Source organism: Moschus berezovskii, chromosome 2 (genome assembly GCF_049115385.1).
Source record: "Moschus berezovskii isolate FMDL1 chromosome 2, NW_MosBer_1.0, whole genome shotgun sequence".
Classification (NCBI taxonomy): Eukaryota; Metazoa; Chordata; class Mammalia; order Artiodactyla; family Moschidae; genus Moschus; species Moschus berezovskii.
Genome location: NC_142461.1, coordinates 135,603,230 through 135,630,094, shown reverse-complemented (window position 1 = coordinate 135,630,094; position 26,865 = coordinate 135,603,230). Strand labels below are relative to the sequence as shown.

Here is a 26,865-nt window from a genome sequence, read left to right as displayed (position 1 = left end):
AATGCTCAGCAAGCGAACTACGTCCTTGCCACTGTGGACCAGCATCATGTCACAGCTGAGGACTGTTAATACTCAGTGGAGAAAGATATTCCAAAACACAGAACTGTTTTTATGTTCCTTATTCATCAGTACTCCAAAGATAACTCTTTACAGCTTAATTTAGAATGATGGAAACCACAAACAGGATCAAGATTCATAATACTGCCTGTCTTGCACTGCTAATTCTTCTGGTAAAAAGTATTTTCTTAACTACTTCTTTTTCAAATATAAGCTTACATGTGAATTTTTCCTCTGCCTATATTTAACCATTTTCTTCTGCCTGAAAGAAAAGGAATTTAGTTTCAAGTAGAACAGAGATAGCTGCAATAAAGTACCAATCACCAAATAGATCTATATATTTATCGTACTCAACTATCACAACAAATACACTTGGTTTTGACTTCACCATTACACATATCCTTTCTTCCCCAGTGAGATTTCCTGAGCAAATAATGATATCTCTATTTTATTTCCTGCAGTTTGTTAAAGTGGCCTCCATAGTCTCCAGTAAAGGCAAAAGAACAAACTGCACCTAGAGTTAACTTAACAAGGCATTGTTTTGTTTTGTTTTTTCCATTTTCCAAACTTATTTCTTTTTAACTGAAAGAAAACTGCTTCAAAACATTGAGCTGACCTCTGCCACTTACCAACACGAGTCAGCCACAGGTATGCACAGGCCCCCTCCGTCTTTAGCCTCCCTCCTCTCCCCGCCCTTCTGGGTTGTGACAGAGCCCCGCTCTGAGTCCCTGAGTCACAGGGCAAGTTCCCACTGGTTAGCTATTTCACACATGGTAGTGTATATGCATCCATGTTTCTCTCTCCATTCTTCTTACCCTCTCCTTCCTCCCGCATCCGTGTCCATAAGTCTGTCCTCTATGTCTGTGTCTCTACTGCTGCCCTTAAAGTATATATGCATTAATATATAATATTTGTTTTTTTTCTTTCTGACTTACTTCACTCTGTATGATAGGCTCTAGGTTCATAAACCTCATCAGAACTGACTCAAATGCGTTCCTTTTTACGGCTGAGTAATATTCCATTGTATATATGCAACACAGCTTCTTTACCCATTCATCTGCTGATGGACATCTAGGTTGCTTCCCTGTTGTAGCTATTGTAAATAGTGCTGCAGTGAACACTGGGGTCCACGTGCCTTTTTCAATTTTGGTTTCCTCAGGGTATATGCCCAGTAGCGGAATGGTTGGGTCATATGGTAGTTCTACTCCCAGTTTTTTGAGGAATCTCCATACTGTCTTCCACAGTGGCTATATCAATTTACATTCCCACCAACAGTGCAAAAGGGATGCCTTTTCTCCACACCCTTTCCAGCATTTATTGTTTGTGGATTTTTGATGATGACCATCCTGACTGGTATGAGGTAACATCTCATTGTAGTTTTGATTTGCATTTCTCTAATAATGAGTGATGTTAAGCATCTTTTCATGTGTTTATTAGCTATTTGTATGTCTTCTTTGAAGAAATATCTGTTTATGTATTTTGCCCACTTTTTGACTTGGTTGTTTTTCTGGTATTCAGTTTCATGAGCTACAAAAAGGTATTCTTGTGGAAAAAACCTAAACATTAATCAACTGAGGAAGAGATAAGCAAAGTATGGCCTGTCTATACAATGGAAAATGAATCAGTCATAAAAAGGAAGTTCTGAGACAGGCTACAATGTGGATGAACCTTAAAAATCTTTATGCTTAGTGAAAGAAGCCAGTCACAAAAAACTTCCAATTATATAAAATATCCAGAACAGAAAAATCCACAGAAAGAGAAACTAAATTAGGTAGTTGCTGAAGGACACAAGAAGTGGGAAATGGAGAGGGACTACTAATGGGGTACATCATTTCTTTTGGAGGAGTCTAAAATTAGATAGTGTGATGATCACACAACTTTGAGAATATACTAAAAACAGTACACATTATAACTGTACACTTTGAAATGTTGTCTTTTATGGCAAGTACAATATTTCTCAATGAAGCTTTATTTGTTAAAAAGGCATTCTTAAGTCCACAGAGTAAAGCTCCCTGAGATATCTGTTAAGATTATTGCTGAAATTGACACCAGAATTAGGAAGAAAACAGCTGCTTAAGAGCTTTAGGACTGTAACAAAGTCAATAATCCAAGACCATTCCTACCATCTAGTGCCTATGTTGAGCTGGCATTTAAAAGACACTGAGTAACTTTCAGAGTTTACAAAGATTTATCCAGGAAGAACTTCTCTCCTCTGGAGGAAACTCTTGCAAATTTAGAGGCTCATATAATGAAATCAAGGTACAAAGAGTTTAAACAAAATCGTGTCACAATCTTGGGTTATCTTCTCTGAACATTCAGTTCAGTTTTAGTTCAGTTCAGCCGCTCAGTCGTGTCCGACTCTCCGCGACCCCATGAACCACAGCACGTCAGGCCTCCCTGTCCATCACCAACTCCCGGAGTTCACTCAAACTCATGTCCACAGAGTCGGTGATGCCATCCAGCCATCTCATTCTCTGTCGTCCCCTTCTCCTCCCGCCCCCAACCTTTTCCAGCATCAGAGTCTTTTCCAGTGAATCAACTCGTCGCATGAGGTGGCCAAAGTATTGCAGTTTCAGCTTTAGCATCAGTCCTTCCAATGAACACCCAGGATTGATCTCCTTTAGAATGGACTGGTTGGATCTCCTTGCAGTACAAGGGACTCTCAAGAGTCTTCTCCAACATATACAATCCAATAAATACAGGATTCTGAAAAACAAATCAAAAAAGCCTAAAGTGTTCCTGAAATGTTACTTACTGGTTGCTGTTAGGTCCAGGTATTCTCGCTCAGCTGTCAAAATCCTAGAGTTGATTCGTGGAACAACATTTGGCTGATTCATGAGATACTCTACCACATCTTGATCATGGGACAGTTCACCCTACCGAAAAAAAAGTAACAGGATGCAGATAAGATGCACATTAAACAAATGAGTCGTGCTCAGTCACTCAGTTGTGTCAGACTCTTTGTGGTCCCATGGGCTGTAGCCCACCAGGCTCCTCTGTCCAAGGAATTTTCCCAGGCAAGAATACTGGAGTGGGTTTCCATTTCCTCCTCCAGAGGATCTTCCCGACCCAGGGATCAAACCTGTGTCTCCTGCATTGCAGGCGGATTCTTTACCCGCTGAGCCACTGATCAATAGCAATTTATTAGGAACTAAAAAATCACAAACTACATTATCTTCTGACATATTAGTAACAGCTAAAAATAGAAGTTACCCCATTATAGGTTCTTCTCGTTGCCAAGCAAAGCTATTTATGTACAATATTTCTAATCCGTTCAAGAATGTGAGCAAGATGTGGTACAGAAAGGTTAAATAACTTATCTCAAAGCCACACAGCTAATGAGACATACATATGAAATGCAAACCCATGTTTATTCCATCTTGCCACAGAAATAAGCAAGCTTGAGAAACTGGAGTTAACACAAGCAAAAATCTATCTTGAGATCTACTCACAGTAAGCTTCTCTCTAAAGAAGAAAGCAAAATGACTTCACTTAAGCAGTTAATATACTTTGAGAAAAAAAAAATTACCCCAAGCCTTTTTCAATCTCAGGCATCCAAATAATCCTGTATTTCTAGGGTCACGATTACACTGAGGAGGAAGAAATCATTTATCATTAACTCTTCCCTTTCATACTTCTCATATTATAGAAATACTTGTACTTCATGAAGGTGATCTAGTATATGTGGCTGTGGAAACTTATAAACTTTCACACCGAAAATATTTCATGCAAAACCATACTTCAACATGATTTTCAGGGGAAACAGATGTGAATCAAATATACACAGTCAAGTCTTTAAAAAAATCCATTCAGGCATCTTCTGCGGCTACTTATCTTAAGAGCAATAACTCACATACAAAATCTCAAACTATAAGCCAATAATAAGCATACAAACCAGCTACCAGAGAAGGCAATGGCACCCCACTCCAGTACTCTTGCCTGGGAAATCCCATGGACGGCGAAGCCTGGGAGGCTGCAGTCAATGGGGTCGCTAAGAGTTGGACACAGCTGAGCAACTTCACTTTTGCTTTTCACTTTCATGCACTGGAGAAGAAAATGGCAGCCCACTCCAGTATTCTTGCCTGGAGAATCCCAGGGATGGCGGAGCCTGGTGGGAGGCCGTCTATGGGGTCACACAGAGTCAGACACGACTGAAGCGATACAGCAGCAATACCAACTACACAATTCAAAAGACTTACAAAGGTACTCGATGACTCAGTATAGATGTAAGCCCATGTATATAACTTTGGTCTCTATTATAAAATCCTAACTGAAAGAGGGCAATTTGGCAACATCTATCAAAATTATACCTACCTTTAAATGGGACTCACCTACAAACACACACACACAGTGATTGTTTGCAGAAAGAAAAATGAACAGTGAGGAACAGGAATGTTTAAGTGACAATTTTGCTTCATTTATACCTCTATATACACTTTGAATCTCACACATCTGCATATCCCAGAATGCAAAGACTCTTCAATTTTTGCAAATCAAGCAATGTGATATATCATATTAACAGAGTAAAAATCATATGATCATCTCAAAGGTGTAGAAAAAGCTTTTGACAAAGTTCAACACCCATTTATAATAAAAAAACACCAACTCTCCAGAAAATGAGCATAGAGAGAACCTACCTCAACATAATGAAGACCAGATATGACAAACCCACAGCAAATATCATTCTCAATGGTGAAAAGCTGAAAGCATTTCCCCTAAGATCAGGACCAAGACAACCACTCTTACTCAACATAGTTTTGGAAGTCCTCATCACGGCAACCAGAGAAGAAAAAGAAATAAAGGACGACAAATTGGAAAAGAAGTAAAACTATCACTGTTTGCAGTACTATACATAGAAAATCCTTTAAGATTCCACCAGAAAACTACTGGAACTGATCAGTGAATATGGTGAGGCCGCTGTTGCTGTTCAGTCACTGAGTGATGTCCGACTCTGGACTGCAGCTCCACGGACTGCAGCACATCAGGCTTCCCTGTCCTTCACTGTCTCCCAGAGTTTGCTCAAACTCATGCCACTGAGTCGATGAACACCATCCGACCATTCCATCCTCTGCCACCCCTTTCTCCTTTCACCTTCAATCTTTCCCAGCATCAGGGTCTTTTCCAATGAGTCAGCTCCTTGCCTCAGGTGGCCAAAGTACTGGAGCTTCAGCTTCAGCATCAGTCCTTCCAATGAATATCCAGGGCTGATTTTCTTGAGGATTAACTGGTTTGATCTCCTTATGTCCAAAGGACTCTAAGGAGTCATCCCCAGCACTACAGTTCAAAAGCATCAATTCTTCAGCACTCAGCCTTCCTTATGGTCCAATTCTCACACCCATACATGACTACTAGAAAAACCATAGCTTTGACTAGATGGATCTTTGTCAGCAAAATGATGCCTCTGCTTTCTAATATGCTGTCTAGGTTTGTCATAGTTTTTCTTCCTAGAAGCAGTCATCTTTTAAATTCATGGCTTCAGTCACCATCTGCAATGATTTTGCAGCCCAAGAAAATAAATTCTGTCACTATTTCCATTGTTGACCTATCTATTTGCCATGAAGCAATGGGACTGAATGCCATGATCTTTGTTTTTTGAATGCTGAGTTTTAAGCCAGATTTTTCACTCTCCTCTTTCACCCTCATCAAGAGGCTCTTAAGTTCCTCTTCACTTTCTGCCATTAGTGTGGCATATCTAAGGTTGTTGATATTTTGGCTGGCAATCTTGATTCCAGCTTGTGATTCATCCAGCCCAGTATTTCGCATGATGTACTCTGCATATAAGTTAAATAAACAGAGTAACAATATACAGCCTTGATGTACTCCTTTCCCAATTTGGAATCAGTCCATTCCATATCCAGTTCTAACTGTTGCTTCCTGACCCGCATACAGGTTTCTTAGGAGGCAGGTAAGGTGGTCTGGCATTCCCATCTCTTAAATTTTCCAGTTTGTTGTGATCCACATGGTCAAAGTCTTTGGCATAGTCAAAAGAGCAGAAGTAGATGTTTTTCTGGAACTCCCTTGTTTTTCGATGATCCAATGGATATTGGCAATTTGATCTCTGGTTCCTCTGCCTTTTCTAAAACCAGCTTGAACATCTGGAAGTTCATGGTTCACGTATTGCTGAAGCCTGGCCTGGAGAATTTTGAGCATGACTTTACTGGCATGTGAGATGAGTGCAACTGTGCGGTAGTGTGAGCATTCTTTGGCATTGCCTTTCTTTGGGATTGGAATGAAGACTGACCTTTTCCAGTCCTGTGGCCACTGCTGAGTTTTCCAAATTTGCTGGCACATTGAGTGCAGCATTTTCACAGCATTATCTTTTAGGATATGAAATAGCTCAGCTGGAATTCCATCACCTCCACTAGCTTTGTTTGCAGTGATGCTTCCACTTGACTTCACATTCCAGGGTGTCTGGCTCTAGGAGAGTGATCACACCATCGTGGTTATCTGGGTCATGAAATCTTTTTTTGTATAGTTCTTCTGTGTATTCTTGCCACCTCTTCTTAATATTTTTTGCTTCTGTTAGGTCCATACCATTTCTGTCCTTAACTGTGCCCATCTTTGCATGAAAAGTTCCCTTGATAGCTCTAATTTTCTTGAAGAGATCTCTAGTCTTTCCCATTCTATTGTTTTCCTCTATTTCTTTGTATTAATCACTAAGGAAGGCTTTATCTCTCCGTGCTGTTCTTTGGAACTCTGTATTCAAATGGGTGTATCTTTCCTTTTCTCCTTTGCCTTTAGCTTCTCTTCTTTTCTCAGCTATTTGTAAGGCCTCCTCAGACAGCCATTTTGCCTTTTGCATTTGTTTTTCTTTTTACAACTCACTGCTGAACCACCATTGACAGGAGAATGTTGGATCCCAGCAAAAAAAGATACCCCACATCCAGGGGCAAATAAGAAGCCCCAGCAAGGCAGTAGGAGGGGCGAAACCACATTTCGAATCAAAGCCATACCCACCAGAGATGCTCAGAGGCTCAAACAAAACCGTGTGCATACCAGGACCCAGAGACCCACAGAGGCTGAGCCAGACTGTGTCTGAGTGTCTCCTGTGAAGATGCAGGTCGGCAGAGCCCTGCCGCAGGGGCAGGGGGCTCTACGTGCAGCAGACCTGGGTCACACAGCCTGTGGCATAAGCCCTCTTGGAGGAGGTCCCCATTAACCCCACCATAGAGCCACCAAGCAGGCGACCCACACACCATAGAACAACTATATCCCACATGTTATCAAACACCAAAGAGCTGGAAGGATAATATAACCTGGCATCATAGGGAAAAGACATAGAATTTTCACATTTGGAACCTTCCAAAGCTTTGCTGTGTGCACCTCAGCCTTCAGTTGGTTCTGATACATATTCTATTACTTTAATAATGCCAACTGTAAAAACCACACCATCCTGTAATAATAGTTCTGTAAGCCATTCCAGTCAATTTTCATAACTGAGGGGACACCTGCATTCGGAGCTATTTGATCATAAGTAAGCATGGCCTCAGGATCTCTGAACTTGTGTCTAGTGTCTAAAATAATGACAATCTTGTGAAGAACTATGTCCTTAATCTGTTAGGACTATGTCCTAACTCTGGGCTGTGTGGTGTCAGAAGTCATCACAAACCAAAAGACTAATAGAAGAAATAAAGGGTAAAAAGTTCCCAGATTTGATGGAAAATGTTAATTTACATATCTGAGAAATGCAGTGAGGGTATATCCACAAAATGTTTTTTCAATCTCAGCACTCTTGACATTTTGGACTAGATAACTCTTTGGAAAGGGAGGTGATATCCTGCTGTTTTGGAAGGGAAGGGACATCCTGAGCATTGCAAGAGGTTTAGCAGCATGCCTGACTCATTCCCACTAGAAGCCAGCAGCACCTCTTTCCTCCCCGAGCTATGAAACAAAAAATATCTCCATATATTGCCAAATGTGCTACCAAGTGGCGCAAAATTGCTTACTGAGACCAACTATCTTAAAAAAAAACTATCCTAGAAAGCTATCTTAAAAAAACTGAGAATACTCTATACACCAAATTAGAAAGACTTATAATATGTATTTTGTTAAGTGAAAAAAAACCAAGGTATAGTTATGTATTAATAATTTGTTACCACTTTGAATAAAGGTTCAGTTCAGTTCAGTCGCTCAGTCGTGTCTGACTCTCCGCGACCTCATGAATCACAGCACGCCAGGCCTCCCTGTCCATCACCAACTCCCGGAGTACACTCAAACTCATGTCCACAGAGTCGGTGATGCCATCCAGCCATCTCATTCTCTGTCGTCCCCTTCTCCTCCCGCCCCCAACCTTTCCCAGCATCAGAGTTTTTTCCAGTGAGTCAACTCGTTGCATGAGGTGGCCAAAGTATTGCAGTTTCAGCTTCAGCATCAGTCCTTCCAATGAATACCCAGGATTGATATCCTTTAGAATGGACTGGTTGGATCTCCTTGCAGTACAAGGGAGGTTAGGAAGGAGTAAATTTTCACTGTTAGCAAACAGATACAAAAATGTTTTGGAACAATTCAGAAGAAACTTAAAACAGCAATTACCTATTATTGGAATGTGAATAGATGGATGACTATATACAGAGGGAGTTTTTTTTACTTTTATGACAATAACCATGGAAATTTTTAAATAATTAAATACACAGTTCAAAACTGACAAATCATTTGAGTCTTTCCATTTGATCAGTCTTAATAATCGTTTATAAGAATGCCGGACCTTGATTTCCCTCTCAAGCTACTGAGAATCCTTAAGTATACTGAGATTTTTTCTGTCTATACATTGCTTTGGGGTCCTGAAATATCTGTACAGTAAGTCATATTTTGATATCTTAAAAAGCAGAAAACTAAGAGTAGAAATACTGTAATTTGTTGTAAAAAACAAAACAAAATGTAACATACTATAAGTAGGAAAAACTCAAGAGTTCCACTCTAGACATGCCTAAAATGTTAAGAAATTTACACACACCCACACAAAAAACTAATAGAGCTAATAAACAAGTTCAATGTGGTTGTAGCATATAAGATCCATATACAAAAATCAATTGCATCTCTATCCACTACAAATAAACTACCCCAAAATTAAAGAAACAACTGCATTTACAACAGCATCAAAAAGAGTAAAATGCAAAATACTAAAGAATAAGTTCAACAAAAGTGTAAGACTTCACTGAAAACTATGAAACATCATTGCTGCTGCTGCTGCTAAGTCACTTCAGTCGTGTCCGACTCTGTGCGACCCCATAGACGGCAGCCCACCAGGCTCCCCCGTCCCTGGGATTCTCCAGGCAAGAACACTGGAGTGGGTTGCCGTTTCCTTCTCCAATGTGTGAAAGTGAAAAGTGAAAGTGAAATCGCTCAGTCGTGTCCGACCCTTAGCGACCCCACGGACTGCAGCCTACCAGGCTCCTCCATCCATGGGATTTTCTAGGCAAGAGTACTGGAGTGGGGTGCCATTGCCTTCTCCATGAAACATCATTAAAAGACAGTAAATGGAAATATGACTTATGTTCATGGGTTGGAAGATTCACTATTGTTAAGATGTCTATAGCCCCCAAATTGATCTACAGATTCAACACAATTACTATTAAAATCCCAATGGCCCCTCCGGTACAAACTGACAAGCTTATTTTAAGATTTGTAGGGAATTGAAAGGGACACAGAAGAGCCACATCTTCTTTTTTTTAAGTAATGCTAACAGTCCAATCCAAAGTTTTATTCACAGAAAAATCATTTCCCTGATGCATTAAGGGCACAATCAGGCTGAAGGATAGCCTTGTTCCCATTAGCAGCCATGTCACAGTATAAAGCAAAAGTCATATTTATGGTGACCTTGGCATTTTCTCTCAGTATATGAGCTAAGTCCTTTACATTTGGGAACTAAACAGCGCAGACTGGGACTTTTTCTAGAAACATTAGAAGTCTACTCCAAAGGAGAAATGATGCCTCCATCTTCAGAAACTAAAAACTGTCAGTACATTTCAAATATTAATACTCCAGATACAAACTTCTAGGAGGAAGGGCCCACCCCCAGCCATCACCTTCCTCCCAGATATGTGAGTATATATACACATGTGCACGCATGTGTTTTGTGTATGCATTAAAGACTGGTAACATGGTGGCTAAATCAGAGATTTGGGGCTATGTTAATTTTCCTTCACCTGCTTTTTCGAGTTTCTTTGTGTCTGGAATTTTAGGATTCATCTGAACATGGAATAAGCACAAAGCACACGTGTAAAGCTGAGTTTTAGGGGCTTTTTATCAGTTTTAAGTCTCTAATATTTTATTTCCTCTTTCTTTGATCTTTCTCCTAAAAAACAAAGGCCTACATGACTGATTAATTAAGGTTTTAGTTAATCAAATTTCACTAGGGATTTTACAAATTTTATAGACAACTGTCTTGTAAGCTGGCCTGCTGCAAAATGGCAGATGGGGCATGTCTGACCACAGAGAGGAGCCCAGTGAAAAGAGTAGATTGAAAACCAAAGCTGTTCATTTAAATCAATGTGATTTGGAAAAGTTCCTTTCTAAAAATATTCATTTTAGCAAATAGTGAGTTGAAATTTGCAATGTTTATTCAAAACTACACAATGAGTTTTAAAACCACAAGTGTAGTGAAGCCACTCAGTCGTGTCCGACTCTGCAACCCCATGGACTGTAGCCTACCAGGCTCCTCCATCCATGGGATTTTCCAGGCAAGAGTACTGGAGTGGGTTGCCATTTCCTTCTCCGGGGGATCTTCCTGACCCAGGGATCGAACCCGGATCTCCTGCATTGTACACAGATGCTTTTACCATCTGAGCCACCAGGGAAGTGGGCACATAATTATCTTGTTTGAAGCTCACTTTGAACTCAAATCTGATTTTTTTTTAGTATAATTTCAACCTTAAAATTGTAAAGCAACTGTTTTTGTCTATGCTTGAGCAGTTTTCCTATCAGGTAGTAAACAGACTGCTGCTGCTGCTGCTAAGTCACTTCAGTCATGTCCGACTCTGTGTGACCCCATAGACGGAAGCCCACCAGGCTCCCCTGTTCCTGGGATTCTCCAGGCAAGAACACTGGAGTGGGTTGCCATTTCCTTCTCCAATGTGTGAAAGTGGAAAGTGAAAAGTGAACGTGAAGTCGCTCAGTCATGTCCGACCCTTAGGACCCCAAGGACTGCAGCCTACCAGGCTCCTCCATCTATGGGATTTTCTAGGCAAGAGTACTGGAGTGGCTTGCCATTGCCTTCTCTGAGTAAACAGGCTAGGGCTTTTTAAAAAACTTCTTTACTTCAAATTAGCACCATAGTACATATTCACTGATGAAAATATGATAAATACAGAAGAGTTCAAAGAAAAACAATCATCCATGATCTCGCCATGCTGTCCATGAAAAGGCTGCTCATCTGAGTTATTTACTTCCAGCCTGGGCTTCCCTGTTGGCTGAGATGGTAAAGATTCTGCCTGTAATGCGGGAGACCTGGGTTCAATCCCTGGGTTGGGAAGATCCCCTGGAGGAGAGCACTACAACCCACTCCAGGATTCTTGACTGGAGAATTCCCATGGACAGAGGAGCATGGCAGGCTACAGTCCACAGGGTTGCAAAGAGTTGGACATGACTGAGTGACTAAGCACACTTCCAGCCTAACACACACACACACACACACACACATACTTATGTCACCTACCCAGACACATTCATATATACACAGTAATAAGATCAGCCGAGCCACACGACCTTATATAATCCATTTGCTGGTACATGGCAACGTGTTGTAGACATGTCTGTAGATAGTCTTAGTTAACGTCTTTTTAATGGCTGCACTGTGTTCCACCATATTGTTGGATATTTAAATTATTTCTCATTCTTTGCTATCATAGTGACTACTTCAGTATATATTTCTATATTTCAAATTCATATGTTTATACATTTAATATTCACAAAAGAGCCAAACATTCTTAAAAACAGAAAAACACAAAGTAGGAAAATTCACACTCGATTATGACAATAATTAAGACTGTGAGGTACTTACAGAGGAAAAGTAGGTTAATGGAAACAACAGATGGTGTAAAAATAGACCTATGCATTAGTGGGCAATTTATTTTTGACAAGGGTACCACAACAATTTAACAGTGAAAGGCTATTCTTTTCAAAAATGGTACTGGGGCACCTAACTGAATAGTCAAAAAGATATCCAGCTGCATGTCTCAAATTGGACATGGAAAAAGAGATGGACTCCTACCTCATTCCACATACAAAAATTAACTGAAGATGGATCAAAGAACTAAACATTAAGAGAAATAACTATAAAATACTCAGAAGAAAACACAGAAATCTTCATTACCTAGGATTAAGCAAAGGTTTCTTACATATGATACAAATAGTATCAGCAACAACAACAAAAGCAAACCGACACTGCCAAGAAGTAAAAGGACAAACCAGAAAATGAGAGCAAACACTTGACAATTATATACACATAATAATAAGCAATTCATTTCCAGAATACATAAATAACTCTTATAATTCAACATTAATCAAACAAACAACCCAATTAAAAACAGGCAAATAATCTGAATAGACATTTCTCCAAAGAGAAAATAAATGGTGAATAAGCACAGGAAACAACGCTCAACATCATTCATGTTTGAGTAATGCAGATCAAAACCGCCATGAGACATCACTTCACACCCACCAGCCTATAATCAAAGAGACAGATAATACCAATTATAGAAAATGGAACCTGTATACATTGCTGGTAGGAATGTTTAAGTGTGCAGCTGCTTTGGAAAACAGTTTGGCAGCTCTCTTAAAAACAGAATTACTGTTAAAAATAGAACTAAATGGGCACGCAATTCCAATCCTAGGTATATACCCCAGACAACTGAGAACATGTCTATAGTAAAACTTTTACATGACCGCTTATGGCAGCAGCATCATTTTTGCAATAACCCAAATATGCATCACACGAACAAAATGTGGTCTGTCCATTGGAGGAACTATTATTTGGTGATAAAAAAAAAGAATGAAGTATTGATATATGTTCCAACAAGGATAAATCTTGAAAACATTATGCTAAGTAAAAGAAATCAATCACAAAAGACCACATATTACATGAATCCCTTTATATAAACTATCCAAACAGGCAAATCCACACAGACTGAAAACAGATTGATGGTTGCCAGGGGGTAGGGTAGGGGATAACGGGAAGCAATTGCTACTGGGTGTCAGGTTTATTCTAGGGGTAATAATGCTCTGAAATTAGACAAAGGTGACAGCTGCATAATTCTGTATATATACTAAACCTACCACATGTCCACCTTAAAAGGTTGACTTTTATGGCATGTAAGTTATATGTCAACAATAACTACACACACACAAACATATGGCATATTTGAATTTCTCTATGCTAAAATTCCTTAGAAGTAGAATAAATGTTTCTTAGAATGGCTAAGTTCTTAAGAATTTTTAGTATAAAATTTAAAGTCAATAAAATTAGTTATTTCAAAAACAATGTACAGAAGTCTCATGAATATTTTTACAAATCAGTTGAGAGGGGTACAGAAGATAGTGGTACTTAAAGAATTTTACTGCCTAATACAGAAACTACAAAAATGTAAGGAAACCATTCTCTCTCAAAATCTACCTGAAACACCACTTACCAAGTACACTGCTCTTTGAAAGAAGGTTGTGGTCTCCAGGATTTTGTGCATTGTAATGGTTTCCAACTCGTCAGGGTCTAGCTGCTCTTTTTCCAAGGGCATTCCATTGAACAGGACAACAGGCAGTGGGCCAACTCCAGTCTGCTCATAGTAACTTCTTGCTTCCTGAAACACATGGGGCCACAAATAGGATATTTGTGTCATTCCTGAGAAAAATGGAACAAAGCATATTTTTCACACATACATGTTCTAAGAAGAAAAAAAAAAAAAAAGAAACATAGAATCCAAGAGATAACTTATAGAAAAAGTCTTTCAAAAATATATAAAAAACGAACACAACATTGTAAATCACCTATAACCAATAAAAATTAATTTAAATATATATATGAACAACATCATAGTTAATATCCTACTAGGCAAATTTGAGTTTAAATTACTAAGTTTTAATAAAACCACAAAACCTTATGAATCAAGAAGTGGTTGAAGGTGGGGAAGAGGGTAATTTTAAGCAGCCCAGGCTAACAGATCTGAATTATATATACTACAGCCCAAACTACACAACAGACCTTTCTGCAATGATGGAGATATTCTATCCTCACTGTTCAGTGCAGTAGCCACTAGCCGCATGTAGCTATCAGTTCAGTTCAGTCGCTCAGTCGTGTCTGACTGTTTGCGACCCCATGAATCAGAGCACGCCAGGCCTCCCTGTCCATCACAACTCCCGGAGTTCACTCAAACTCATGTCCATTGAGTTGGTGATGCCATCCAGCCATCTCATCCTCTGTCGTCCCCTTCTCCTCCTGCCCCCAATCCTTCGCAGCATCAGAGTCTTTTCCAGTGAGTCAACACGTCGCATGAGGTGGCCAAAGTATTGGAGTTTCAGCTTTAGCATCAGTCCTTCCAATGAACACCCAGGATTGATCTCCTCTAGAATGGACTGGTTGGATCTCCTTGCAGTCCAAGGGATTCTCAAGAGTCTTCTCCAGCACCACAGTTCAAAAGCATCAATTCTTCGGCGATCAGCTTTCTTCACAGTCCAACTCTCACATCCATACACGACCACTGGAAAAACCATAGCCTTGACTAGATGGACCTTGGTTGGCAAAGTAATGTCTCTGCTTTTTAATATACTATCTAGGTTGGTCATAACTTTCCTTCCAAGGGGTAAGCGTCTTTTAATTTCATGGCTGCAATCAGCATCCGCAGTGATTTTGGAGCCCAAAAATATAAAGTCTGACACTGTTTCCCCATCTATTTCCCATGAAGTGATGGGACCAGATGCCATGATCTTTGTTTTCTGAATGTTGAGCTTCAAGCCAACCTTTTCACTCTCCTCTTTCACTTTCATCAAGAGGCTTTTGAGTTCCTCTTCACTTTCTGCCATAAGGGTGGTGTCATCTGCATATCTGAGATTGTTGATTTTTCTCCCGGCAATCTTGATTTCAGCTTGTGCTTCTTCCAGCCCAGCATTCCTCATGATGTACTCTACATATAAGTTAAATAAGCAAGGTGACAATATACAGCCTTGACGTACTCCTTTTCCTATTTGGAACCAGTCTGTTGTTCCATGTCCAGTTCTGACTGTTGCTTCCTGACCTGCATACAGGTTTCTCAAGAGGCAGGTCAGGTGGTCTGGGATTCCCATCTCTTTCAGAATTTTCCAGTTTATTGTGACCACACAGTCAAAGGCTTTGGCATAGTCAATGAAGCAGAAATAGATGTTTTTCTGAAACTCTCTTGCTTTCTCCATGATCCAGCGGATGTTGGCAATTTGATCTCTGGTGCCTCTGCCTTTTCTAAAACCTGCTTGAACATCTGGGAGTTCACGGTTCACATATTGCTGAAGCCTGGCTTCGAGAATTTTGAGCATGACTTTACTAGCGTGTGAGATGAGTGCAATTGTGCGGTAGTGTGAGCATTCTTTGGCATTGCCTTTCTTTGGGATTGGAATGAAGACTGACCTTTTCCAGTCCTGTGGCCACTGCTGAGTTTTCCAAATTTGCTGGTATATTGAGTGCAGCACTTTCACAGCATCATCTTTCAGGATTTGAAATAGCTCAACTGGAATTCCATCACCTCCACTACCTTTGTTCGTAGTGATGCTTTCTAAGGCCCACTTGACTTCACATTCCAAGATGTCTGGGTCTAGGTCAGTGATCACGTTATCGTGACTATCCTGGTCATGAAGATCTTTTTTGTACAGTTCTTCTGTGTATTCTTGCCACCTCTTCTTAATATCTTCTGCTTCTGTTAGGTCCATACCATTTCTGTCCTTTATCGAGCCCATCTTTGCATGAAATGTTCCCTTGATAGCTCTAATTTTCTTGAAGAGATCTCTTGTTTTTCCTATTCTGTTGTTTTCATAGGAAATGAATTAATTTCCATTTTAAAAGCCCATGTGACCAGAGACTACCATATTGGGTGGCACTACTATAGATTGTCATAAATTGTTAGTGCTCCTGGGCAGATGACCTGAAATGAAATATTTACATCCAATTCTAAATTTAAAAGGGTCCATATCACTAAAAAAGAAATCACACCTACAGAAACCAAAACAAGGCTGGTGAAAAGACAGTGCTCAAAAAATCACTCTATAATGTACTAAGCTCAAGCTTTTTTCTTCTCAAGGACAGAAGTTCCTTGGCAGGGAAATATAGGTGAACAAACATATCTGAGACTTTTCCAACAATCAATATAGATACATTCCTCCAGATACCAACCACAGACTCAAGACTAAGTTTTCAGAGTAAAAACTATGCTATTACCCAAGACATAAAAAGTTCATAAGACATCCTTGTTAAACACCTTATATCTGATATTTTCTGAAAATAGCAGAAATTTAAAGTATATAACCTTTTTTAGATAGCACGAACAGAAAAATGTGGTAACTAATACCAGTCATGAGCTTAGTTTCAGATCTAGCCACAGTGGTAAACGATAGTACAGATCTCTATGTGGACTATAATAGGGCACAGTGAGAAAGACTGATCTCACCATTTCTCTGTACCATTCTAGGTTGATCTCTGTCATTTCTCTATACCATTGTTAAAACTTTTCAAATGTACACCCCCAAAATTTACGTTAATTCTGTTCTTTGACATCTCACCTATTTCAAAGAAGTTCCGAGACACCCAATTTTAATACACTTTGAGCTCTGAAAATTTACTGATGGATTCCCCAAGAAAACAAAACAAAACCCACATTATAACTCTCAGTGACAATAGGAAGTAACATTGGCTTTCTCTGAAAGTGGTAATTGAGTTAAAGTCAAGAGTAGGAGGGAGATGTTTTGACTTTCCATTTTCACAACCTGCAAAAAGATTATCAGACTAAACAACAGAATGCAGGCCAATAGTCCGAGTCACACTTAAAACTTTTATGTGAGAATTTCTAGAAATTGATCACTAAAAATGCTAATTATACACCATTTTGAAATACTGATTACAACGTCACAAATGAGTCATTCATAAAAGATAACTGAGATTAATAAAGACTCAGAGTTAATATGCCAGTAGTAAAATGTTGGCATGAATAATTTAGAACTTTTCTTACTTTGGCTTTAAAAGATACAAATATGCACCTATCAGACTATGTGCTCTTCAGTTCAAAAGATCTACTTTAACAGTACTCCCTAGTTTTAGAAACAATTACTTCAGATATCAAACATAGAAGATAACAACGCTTCAGATTTATAACAAAAGACGCAGATATTTGTAAATATAATAACATTTGCCAATTCTACTCATTTCTCCTTTAAAAAACATGCACTTATTCCTTCTTTTCAAAAAAATCTATTTTCCTTGGGCTTTTTCATATGAAGGGTACATGTCCTGCAAAAATCTTAAAAAAATCTTATTGATCATTAGATTCTTAGGATTTCTGGGAATCTCACAATAACCTTCCCTTGAAAGTATGCAATTACCTAGCTAGGAAATTATGACCTGTTTATATGAGAAGGCCCACTAACCAGTACAGATGAGGCAAATGGCCAAATGGGAGAAATGACTGAGAAGCTGGGTCTGTGATACTCTCACTTGATTCTTCAGCAAAATCAGGATTTCAGCGCATAAAAGACAACATGTGAAAATACCATTTTCTGTGAACCTCATTTAGGGAAAGTTAGATACAGATCAGGCTCCCTGGTGGCTCAGACAGTAAAGAATCTGCTGTAATGCAGGAAACCTGGGTTCGATCCCTGGGTCAGGAAGACCCCTGGAGAAGGGAATGGTTACCCACTCCATTATTCTTGTCTGGAGAATCCTATGGACAGAGGAGCCTGGCAGGCTATAGTCCAAAAAGAGCTGGACACAACTGAAGCAACTTAGCACACACGCATGCAGATACAGATTATACAACTTATTTAGATAAAACTGTTTTATAAAAGTAAAGAGCTAAATGTTAAATTCTTAATGATATCTATCTCTTTTATTGAGCAATTTCAATATCAATAGACATAAAAGAATGATCACCTCAAATTTATTGCAGTGGAGACTGCTTCTTGAAACATTTTTCACATATATACACAAAGCCAATATTGGTTGTGAGAGAGTTTCTTCATTTTTCAATCAATGTATAATCTGCTAAATGAAATCAGAACTTTAGATTTAACATATTTTTCTTCAGAAGTAGGTATTTCTTTAATAGTGCTTGCTAATTATGCACTCTGTGAAAGAAACGTGACAGCAAAATAGTATGCTATTTTCCTACCATTTTTGCATCTATGTATTTATATTAGCTATCACTGAAAGCCTATATTTCAAGAGTGAATTATTCATTTGAATATAAATGAAAATTCAAGAAGATGTAATAACTGATTATCTATTGCACAGGATAAATGGATCATAAGAGGTAAATTTTAGAATGCTATCATTTCTTTTAAGGTAACAATTATGCTTCAAGCATTGTTTTAGCAGTCTGTTAACATATGCCTTTTCAAGTTTAAAAAGCCAAGTTGGGAGGCTTTACCATACAGGACAGGTATTAAGGTACTAGTAATCCATGCCCTAGAAGCTTAATACTCCTTCTCAGATTATTATGCTTCAAAACCATTAATATTATAGAATATGTCCTTCATCTCTAATACATCCAAATCTGCATATGTATCATTAAAGAATACGTGATTAATAAAATATATTTCAGTTCAGTTCAGTCGCTCAGTCGTGTCCAACTCTTTGTGACACTGTGAATCACAGCACGCCAGGCCTCCCCGTCCATCAAATATTAAAAAAACACCCTTTCCTCCAATTTGTCCACTGTATTCAAAGCAATTCCTTTTGATATAGCAATCACCCACAATAAAAAAGGCAACACATATTTTTTCTTCAACAGAATGACAGAAAATCAAAGTTAAACATTTTCCAAATGTAAAATACAAGAAAATTCCATTAATTTCCTCAAATATTCTCAAGTGGCCCTTCTTTCCTTTTATTTCACTTTTTCTTTTTCTACAGAGTACTACTCATGTTGGTTGTGAAGGTGTGAAAAAAATCACCAGCACGTGCCCATATCAATATCATTTTATTAACAAGAGGAAAGTGACCGAACAAAAGGTTGCAATCAATAATGGAAACACGTTCACTCTAAACTGAGTAGAGCTCATGACCAGCTTCAACTTCAAACCCAACTGGATATTCCTGAAAACAAGGAGATCTAACACTGAGTCAGGAGTGATTTGGGGGCTTCCCAGGTGGCTCAGCTGTAAAGAATCCACCTGCCAATAGAGGAGATGCAGGAGATGTGGGCTCCATCCCTAGGTCAGGAAGATCCTCTAGGGGAGGAAATGAAAACCCACTCCAGTATTCCTGCCAGGATAACCCCATGGACAGAGGAGCCTGGCGGGCTACAGTCCATGAGGTGGCAAAGAGTTGGACACAGTAAGTGACTGAGCACGCACGCAAAGGAGTGATATTAGTTTCATGGCTGAATAAGACATCCCTCATTACTGCCTCCCTCACAGAAAAGCAATGATTTGGCATCCATCCACAGGCAAAAGTGTCTTTGTGGGAGCTCTGGAATCCAGCACGAAATGCCAAGTGGCCCGGGAGAAGTGTTGCCCACCCATGCAGCAGGGAACAGGCAGACGGACTTTGACAATGGCTGTGGCCTCTGCACTGGCCTTTGAGCTGGCTCCAGGGAACTCCTGCGAACAACTATCTTAAGCAATTATCACCCATGGATATGATGCCAAAGAAGGTCTAGGTTTCCAGCAGAGAAGTTCCAGGACTTTGTCCACTGGACACACTGGTGAGACTAAGAGAAACAGTCTGACTTTACTCAATCACTCTCCTCCCAAGTCAGCACAGCTTAGGGACATGAGATCTTCTGAGCCTACCATCTCTTCCACAGGGAAGTAAGAGCAAGGGACTGAGCACTCAGCTTCCCCAGCTATGTGAGAGGCTGGCAAAGAGGCTCATTTCTGTTCTGCCCCGTCCAGAATACAGAATTGTGAGCAGCTTCACCAAGTGGGAAGAGGCTGGGAGAGCAGCAGACAGTGCTCCTCGGGCATTTAAGGAAGGCGGATCCTACTTACTGTGTCAGGAAGCCCATCTAAGAGCACCCAGGACATCTCGTTCACAGACTCCCCCAGATGGCTCATGGGACCTAAGAGCACCCAGGACATCTCATTCACAGAGCCCCCAGGTGGCTCGTGGGCACCCTACAGTGATCTACACCCCTTTACCCGCATAAAGCTGCACCCAGAGGCTGGCTCCAGGGTATGGTCCCAATAACGGCAGCAAGAGGGAACTTCGCCAATGGCTATGAAGACATGCAGAAAGCCAGTCCACATCCGGGGACCGGGAACAGACAAAAATTTCAGCTGTAGTGCCACTTTAGGAAAAACAAAAATCCGGGGCCTGTCAGCACCCAGCCGGGGGCACTGTAGAATCAAGAGGAGTTAAACAAGCTTCAGAAGTCTGCACCGGAGGGAACAATAGCATGGAGTAGGTGTACCCACAGATGTTCCGAGAAAGCCTCAGAATTCCTAACAAGGCTGGAATGAAAGGTGTTTTTCTCCCAAAGCAAAGACTGGGAGAAGTGATCGCTAAAGACAAAGAGAGCGAGCATAAAAAAGAACCAAACAAATTCTGGAGCTGAAGAATATAACGAATGAGATAAAAAACAATATGACATTAACACCAGAGTGAAATCAAGTAAAAGAAAAATATCTACAAGTTAAAAGACAGAAACTTTGCAATTATCCAGTCAGAGGGCATCAAAGAAAAAAGAAATTAAAGAAACTTAACTCTACAAATCGGAGAAGGAAATGGCAACCCACTCCAGTACTCTTGCCTGGAGAATCCCAGGGACAGGGAGCCAGTGGGCTGCCACCTATGGGGTCGCACAGAGTCGGACACAACTGAAGCGACTTAGCAGCAGCAGCAGCAACTCTACAAATGACGAGAGTATTCAGATGAAGCACGAGAGAGCCCTCAACCACGCATTTTGTAGCAACGGCCTCCACACTCACAGAGAACACAGAGTCGCTTGAATTCCCCTCTAAAGATGACGCAGTTCACACGTGAAACTCCATCTTTCTGTGTTTCAATGTAAAAAATATGCTGATTAAAAGCAAAAAAAAAAAAAGACAAGAGTTTAAAAAGTAACTAAGGCTATAATAATTTGCTATTAAATATACATGGTAAAGAATCTGCCTGCAATGCGGCAGACCTGGGTTTGATCCCTGGGTTAGGAAGATCCCCTGGAGGAGAGCAGGGAAGCCCACTCCATTATTCTTGCCTGGAGAACCCCCATGGACAGAAGAGCCTGCGGGGCTACAGCCCATGGAGTTGCAAAGACTCAAATACGACTGAGCAACTAAGCACAGCACAGCACAGCACATACGATATAGAATTAAATTGTGATGTCCAAAATAAAAAGGAGGAGGTAATAAAAGAGTAGTTTTTATAAGTGATCAAAGTTAAAGCATCAACATAAAAGTGAGTGTTAATATCTACAAAATATTTTATGTAAGACTCGTAGTAACCACAAAACAGAAATCTACAGTAGGTTCACAAATGATAAAGAGAAAGTAACCAAAGCATACCATTATGGAAAATCATCGGTTCACAAAGGGAGGCAGCAAGAGAGAAAGAAAAAAACAGGAAATACACATCAGCCTCAAATAACTAATGAAACGGTATTATATGTCCCTTACCTATCAATAATCACTCTGTTACTATATTAAATTCTCCAATCAAAAGGTACAGAATGGCTGGATAGATTAAAAAATAAGACCCAACTATATAAGCCTACATACAGTCCATTGCTGCTTTAGGAACACAAAAAGACTCAAAAGTGAAAGAAAGGATAAAAAAGATACACTATTCAAGTGGAAACCAGAAGAGAGGAGAGGTAGCTATAGTAGTGTTCAGTTGTCTTAACTTTGTTTGAAACAATTTTAATAGACCATAATGTGACAGCTGTCCCATCAGCAAGGATTTTTAAAAAACTTATCAATATTGGTGAGTTTTTGCACAGCCACTTTAATACCGAAGATGGGAGGAAAAGCAACCTCTCTGACATAATTATGCTTTATTCAGAAAGGGAAACACACAACTGAAACTCAAAAGATCTGCGCAGTGTATGGAGAATGTGGATGTGCTACGACTGTGTCAAAAGTGGTTTTTCTGTACTGGAGATTTCTCACCACACAATTCTCCACAGTTGGGTAGACCAGTTGAAACTGACAGCAATCAAATCAAGACATGAATTGAGAAAGGGAAATAGCTGACATACTAAAAATATCCAAATCAAGCACTGAAAATCATTTTGCACTAGCTTGGTTATATTAATTGCTTTGATGTTTGGGTTCCACACAAGTGAATAAAACCTTCTTGACTATATTTCTGCATGTGATTCTCTACTTGTAATGAAAACATTCCACTTTTAAAACAAATTGTGACAGGTGATGAAAAGTGGATACTGTACAATAATGTGGAATGGAAGAGATCATGGAACCACCACCAACCACACCAAAGGCCAGTCTTCATCCAAAAAAGGTGATAATGTATATACAGTGGGATTAGAAGGGAGTCCTCTATTATGAGCTCCTTCCACCAAACCAAACAATTAATTCCAACAAGTACTAGACCACTTAGACCAACTGAAAGTAGCAATCAACAAAAAGCATCCAAAATTAGTCAAGAGAAAATGCATAATCTTCCACTAGGATAATGCAAGGCCACAAGTTTCTTTAATGACCAGGCAAAAACTATTATAGTTTGACTGGGAAGTTCTGGTTCATCTGCTGTATTCTCCAGACATTGCACCTTTGGATTTCCATTTATTTCAGTCTTACAAAATTCTCTTAATGAAAAAAGTTTCCATTTCCTGAAAGGCTTTTATAAAAGGCACCTGGAATAGTTCTTTGCTCAAAACAATAAAAAGTTTTGGGAAGATGGAATTATGAAGTTGCCTTGAAAATGGCAGAAGGTAGTGGAACAAAATGGTGAATATGCTGTTCAATAAAGTTCTTGGTGAAATGAAAACATGGTTTTTATTTTTACTTAAAAACCAAAGGAACACCCTGGCCAGCCCAATAACCATTACTATTTGCAAATGACATGATTTTATGTGTAAAAAACTGTAAAGATTACACTAAAAAATTATTAGAAATAATAAATAAATGCAGTAAAACTATGATACAAAATCAACATATAAAATATGTTATATTTCTATATGCTAAGCACAAAGAGAAATTAATGTTTATAATCAAAACAAAAACAATAGAACACCGAGGAACAAATTTAACCAGGTGGGTGAAAGACCTGTAACACACTGAAAATTGTAAGATTGTTGAAAAAACTGAAGACACAAATAAATGGAAAAATATTTCATGCTCACAGAATGGAAAAATTAACACTGTTAAAACATTTGTATTACCTAAGGCAATTTATATTACAGATGCAATGTAGTCCCTATTGAAATCTCAAGAACATTTTTCATAGAAATAGAACAAAAATTCTGAATTTGTACAGAAAAATAAAAGACCCTAAATAGCCAAAACAATCCTGAAGAAAACAACAAAGCTGGAGGTATCATACTTCCTAACTTTCAGTTATATTACAAAGCCATAGTAATCCAAACAGCATGGCACTGGCAGGAAAACAGATACACAGATCAATGGAACAAGAAATAACAGCCCAGAAACAAAACCAAATATATAGGGACAATTTATGACAAAGGGGCAAAGAACATACAATGGAGCAATGATAGTTTCTTCAACAAATGGTGTTGGAAAAAATGGACAGCCACATGCAAAAAGAAAGAAAGAAACTAGACCACTGTCTCACACCATATACAAAAATTAACTCAAAAAGAATCAAAAACTTTAATGTAAAACCTGAAACCACAAAGCTCCAAGAAAAAAGAAAGGCAATATGCTCATTAACGTTGGTCTTAGCAGTATTTTTCTAGATATGTCTACTCAGGCAAGGAAAACAGAAGTAAAAATAAACAAATGGAATTATTTCAAATGAAAAAAGCTTCTGCACAGCAAAAAAAAAAAAAAAAATCACTAACATGAAAAAACAACCTACAAAATGAGAGATATTTGCAAATAATATCCAATATATATGTAAAATATATATAAAGATCTCAAACAACTCAAAACACCACCACCAACAACAAAAACAACCTGATTAAAAAATGAGCAGAGACCTGAATAGACATTTTCCCAAAGACATACAGATGGCCAACAGGCACATGAAAAGATGTTCAATACCATGAATCATCATGGAATACAAATCAAAACCACAGTGAGCTATCACCTCACACTTGCCAAAATGACTACTGTAAAAAAGAGAGACAACAAAAAATGCTGGTAAGTATGTGAGATGGCTGGATGGCATCACTGACTCAATGGAGATGAGTTTGAGTGAACTCCGGGAGTTGGTGATGGACAGGGAGGCCTGGCGTGCTGCGGTTCATGGGGTCGCAAAGAGTCAGACACGACTGAGCAACTCAACTGAACTGATGTGGAGTAAAGGGAATCCTCTTGCACTGTCGGAATGTAAACTGGTGCAGCCACTATGAAAAACAGTATGGAGATTCCTCAGAAAAGTTAAGAATAGAACTACCATATGATTCAATAATTCCACTTCTGGTAATTTATCCAAAGAAAATGAAAATACTAATTCAAAAAAATACATGCACTTCTATGTTCATCATGACACTGTTGACAACAGCCAAGATACAGAAACAACCCAAGTGTCCATCAACAGATGAATGGATAAAGATATGAGATATACACACACATACTATAGACTGCTGCTGCTACTGCTGCTGCTGCTGCTGCTGCTGAGTCGCTTCAGTTGTGTCCAACTCTGTGCGACCCCATAGACGGCAGCCCACCAGGCTCCCCCGTCCCTGGGATTCTCCAGGCAAGAACACTAGAGTGGGTTGCCATTTCCTTCTCCAACTATAGACTGCTACTCAGCCACAAAAAGAAGATGAAACCTTGCCATCTGTGACAACATGGAGGGACCTTGAAGTTAATAAGCTAAGTGAAATAAGTCAGGCGGAAAAGGACAAATACCACAGGATTTCATTTACATGTGAAATATAAAAATCTAATAAACAAGCAAAACAAAATAAATGAACAAACCAAACAAAAACAAACATGTAACAAAGTAGTGGATACTGGAGAGGAAGAAATGACTAAATAGGATCAACTGTATAGTGATGGATGGACACTAAATTTTTGGTGAGCAAGTTGTAGGGGATACAGAGGTAGAAATAAAATGTTGTACACAAGAAACTTATATAATGTTATAAATCAATGTTACCTTAATAAAATTATATTAAGTTAAATTAAATTATATATTATATTAATATAATTATATTAAGTTAAATTAAATGAGAGGAAGGGAGGAAATGAAAATAAACTGAATGATGAGAAAAACAAAAAAATGAAAGGCTAAAAACAACTGGTGCTGAATTCGGTGTGCATAAGACTTGAGAGGGAAATTACAGAATCTAGGATTCTGTACTCAGACAAAAGAGTAATTATAAACAATGCATTCATTATCAGTATGGTTCCTAATGAAGTGATAGCTCAGATCTCCAAGCAGATGAATCAAATGTCTTGACTTTCATTCAAAGAAATGAAAAAAGTTGGTAAATAAATATACTCTTACTGTTTTAAATTGTTTCAGAAATGTATTTTGATTCCTTGCCTTAACACTTATTTTCAATAAACGAAGCACCATGTTACTGTTTGCAATAAAAGTCCTTCACTGTATTTACATGTCTCATTATTATCTTTAAATAAAAAGTAAAATATTTCCCTACATCTTTATTATCAGACTTTGCCATTCTATTACATTTCTTACTGCATTTCCACCTTTAGCCTAAACAATTAAATACATGAGGCTATACATCATACCCTAACAAGCACACATCATATACTTCCAACAGCTTTTATCTGGAACATACATCACATAAGTACTACCACTGCATAATAAAGATAAATTATTTTTCAATTTAATAGTTAATAGACCAGTTAAAGATCAGAGATACATTCACAAAATTGAAAAATAAACTATATGTGCAAAGATAAAAAAGTGATCTGATTTCTAAGTTTTTTAAATGCTAAGTATCTAAATATTTCACCACCACCACCTATATTAATAGAAATCCTGCTAGCTCAATTGGTAAACAATCCGCCTGCAATGCAGGAGATCTTGGTTCGATTCTTGGGTCAGATGATCTGCTGGAGAAGGGATAGGCTACCTACTCCAGTACTCTTAGGCTTCCCTGGCGGCTCAGCTGGTAAAGAATCCACCTGCAATGCAGGAGACCTGGGTTCGATCCCTGGGTTGGGAAGACACCCTGGAGAAGGGAAAGGCTACCCACTCCAGTATTCTGGCCTGGAGAATTCCATGGACTGTATAGTCCATGGGGTCGCAAAGAGTCAGACAAAACTGAGTGACTTTCACTTTCAATAATAAGGGGAGGTAAGGAAAGTATAGTGTTGCAGTCAGATGAGAAACACCAGAGAATGTTTACCTTTCGATTCTGATCATAAGCAGAGTCAATTCCCAAAATGCTATTCACTTCCACATATGGATATTTCTTCTCCAGGACAGAGACCACATGTTCAACTTTCACTCTTTCTCCAGTCCTTACTTTGTTATACATCTAAAGAAAGAAAAACCAAGCAACCAATTACACTTTCAAATCC

At 39.0% G+C, this 26,865-nt stretch overlaps 1 protein-coding gene across 2 annotated transcripts in view; it reads right to left on the bottom strand.

Moving 5' to 3' along the window:
- The window catches only part of UGGT1 (UDP-glucose glycoprotein glucosyltransferase 1), a 114,625-nt gene that overhangs the window by 45,985 nt on the left and 41,775 nt on the right, over nucleotides 1-26,865 (bottom strand). For both annotated transcript variants that reach the window (XM_088831064.1, XM_088831067.1), the window contains exons 17-19: nucleotides 26,691-26,822; nucleotides 13,683-13,847; nucleotides 2,813-2,933 (exon numbers count right to left, since the gene is read on the bottom strand). In XM_088831064.1, the coding sequence (XP_088687190.1) occupies nucleotides 2,813-2,933; nucleotides 13,683-13,847; nucleotides 26,691-26,822 (418 nt within the window). The remainder of the gene's footprint in view (nucleotides 1-2,812; nucleotides 2,934-13,682; nucleotides 13,848-26,690; nucleotides 26,823-26,865) is intronic.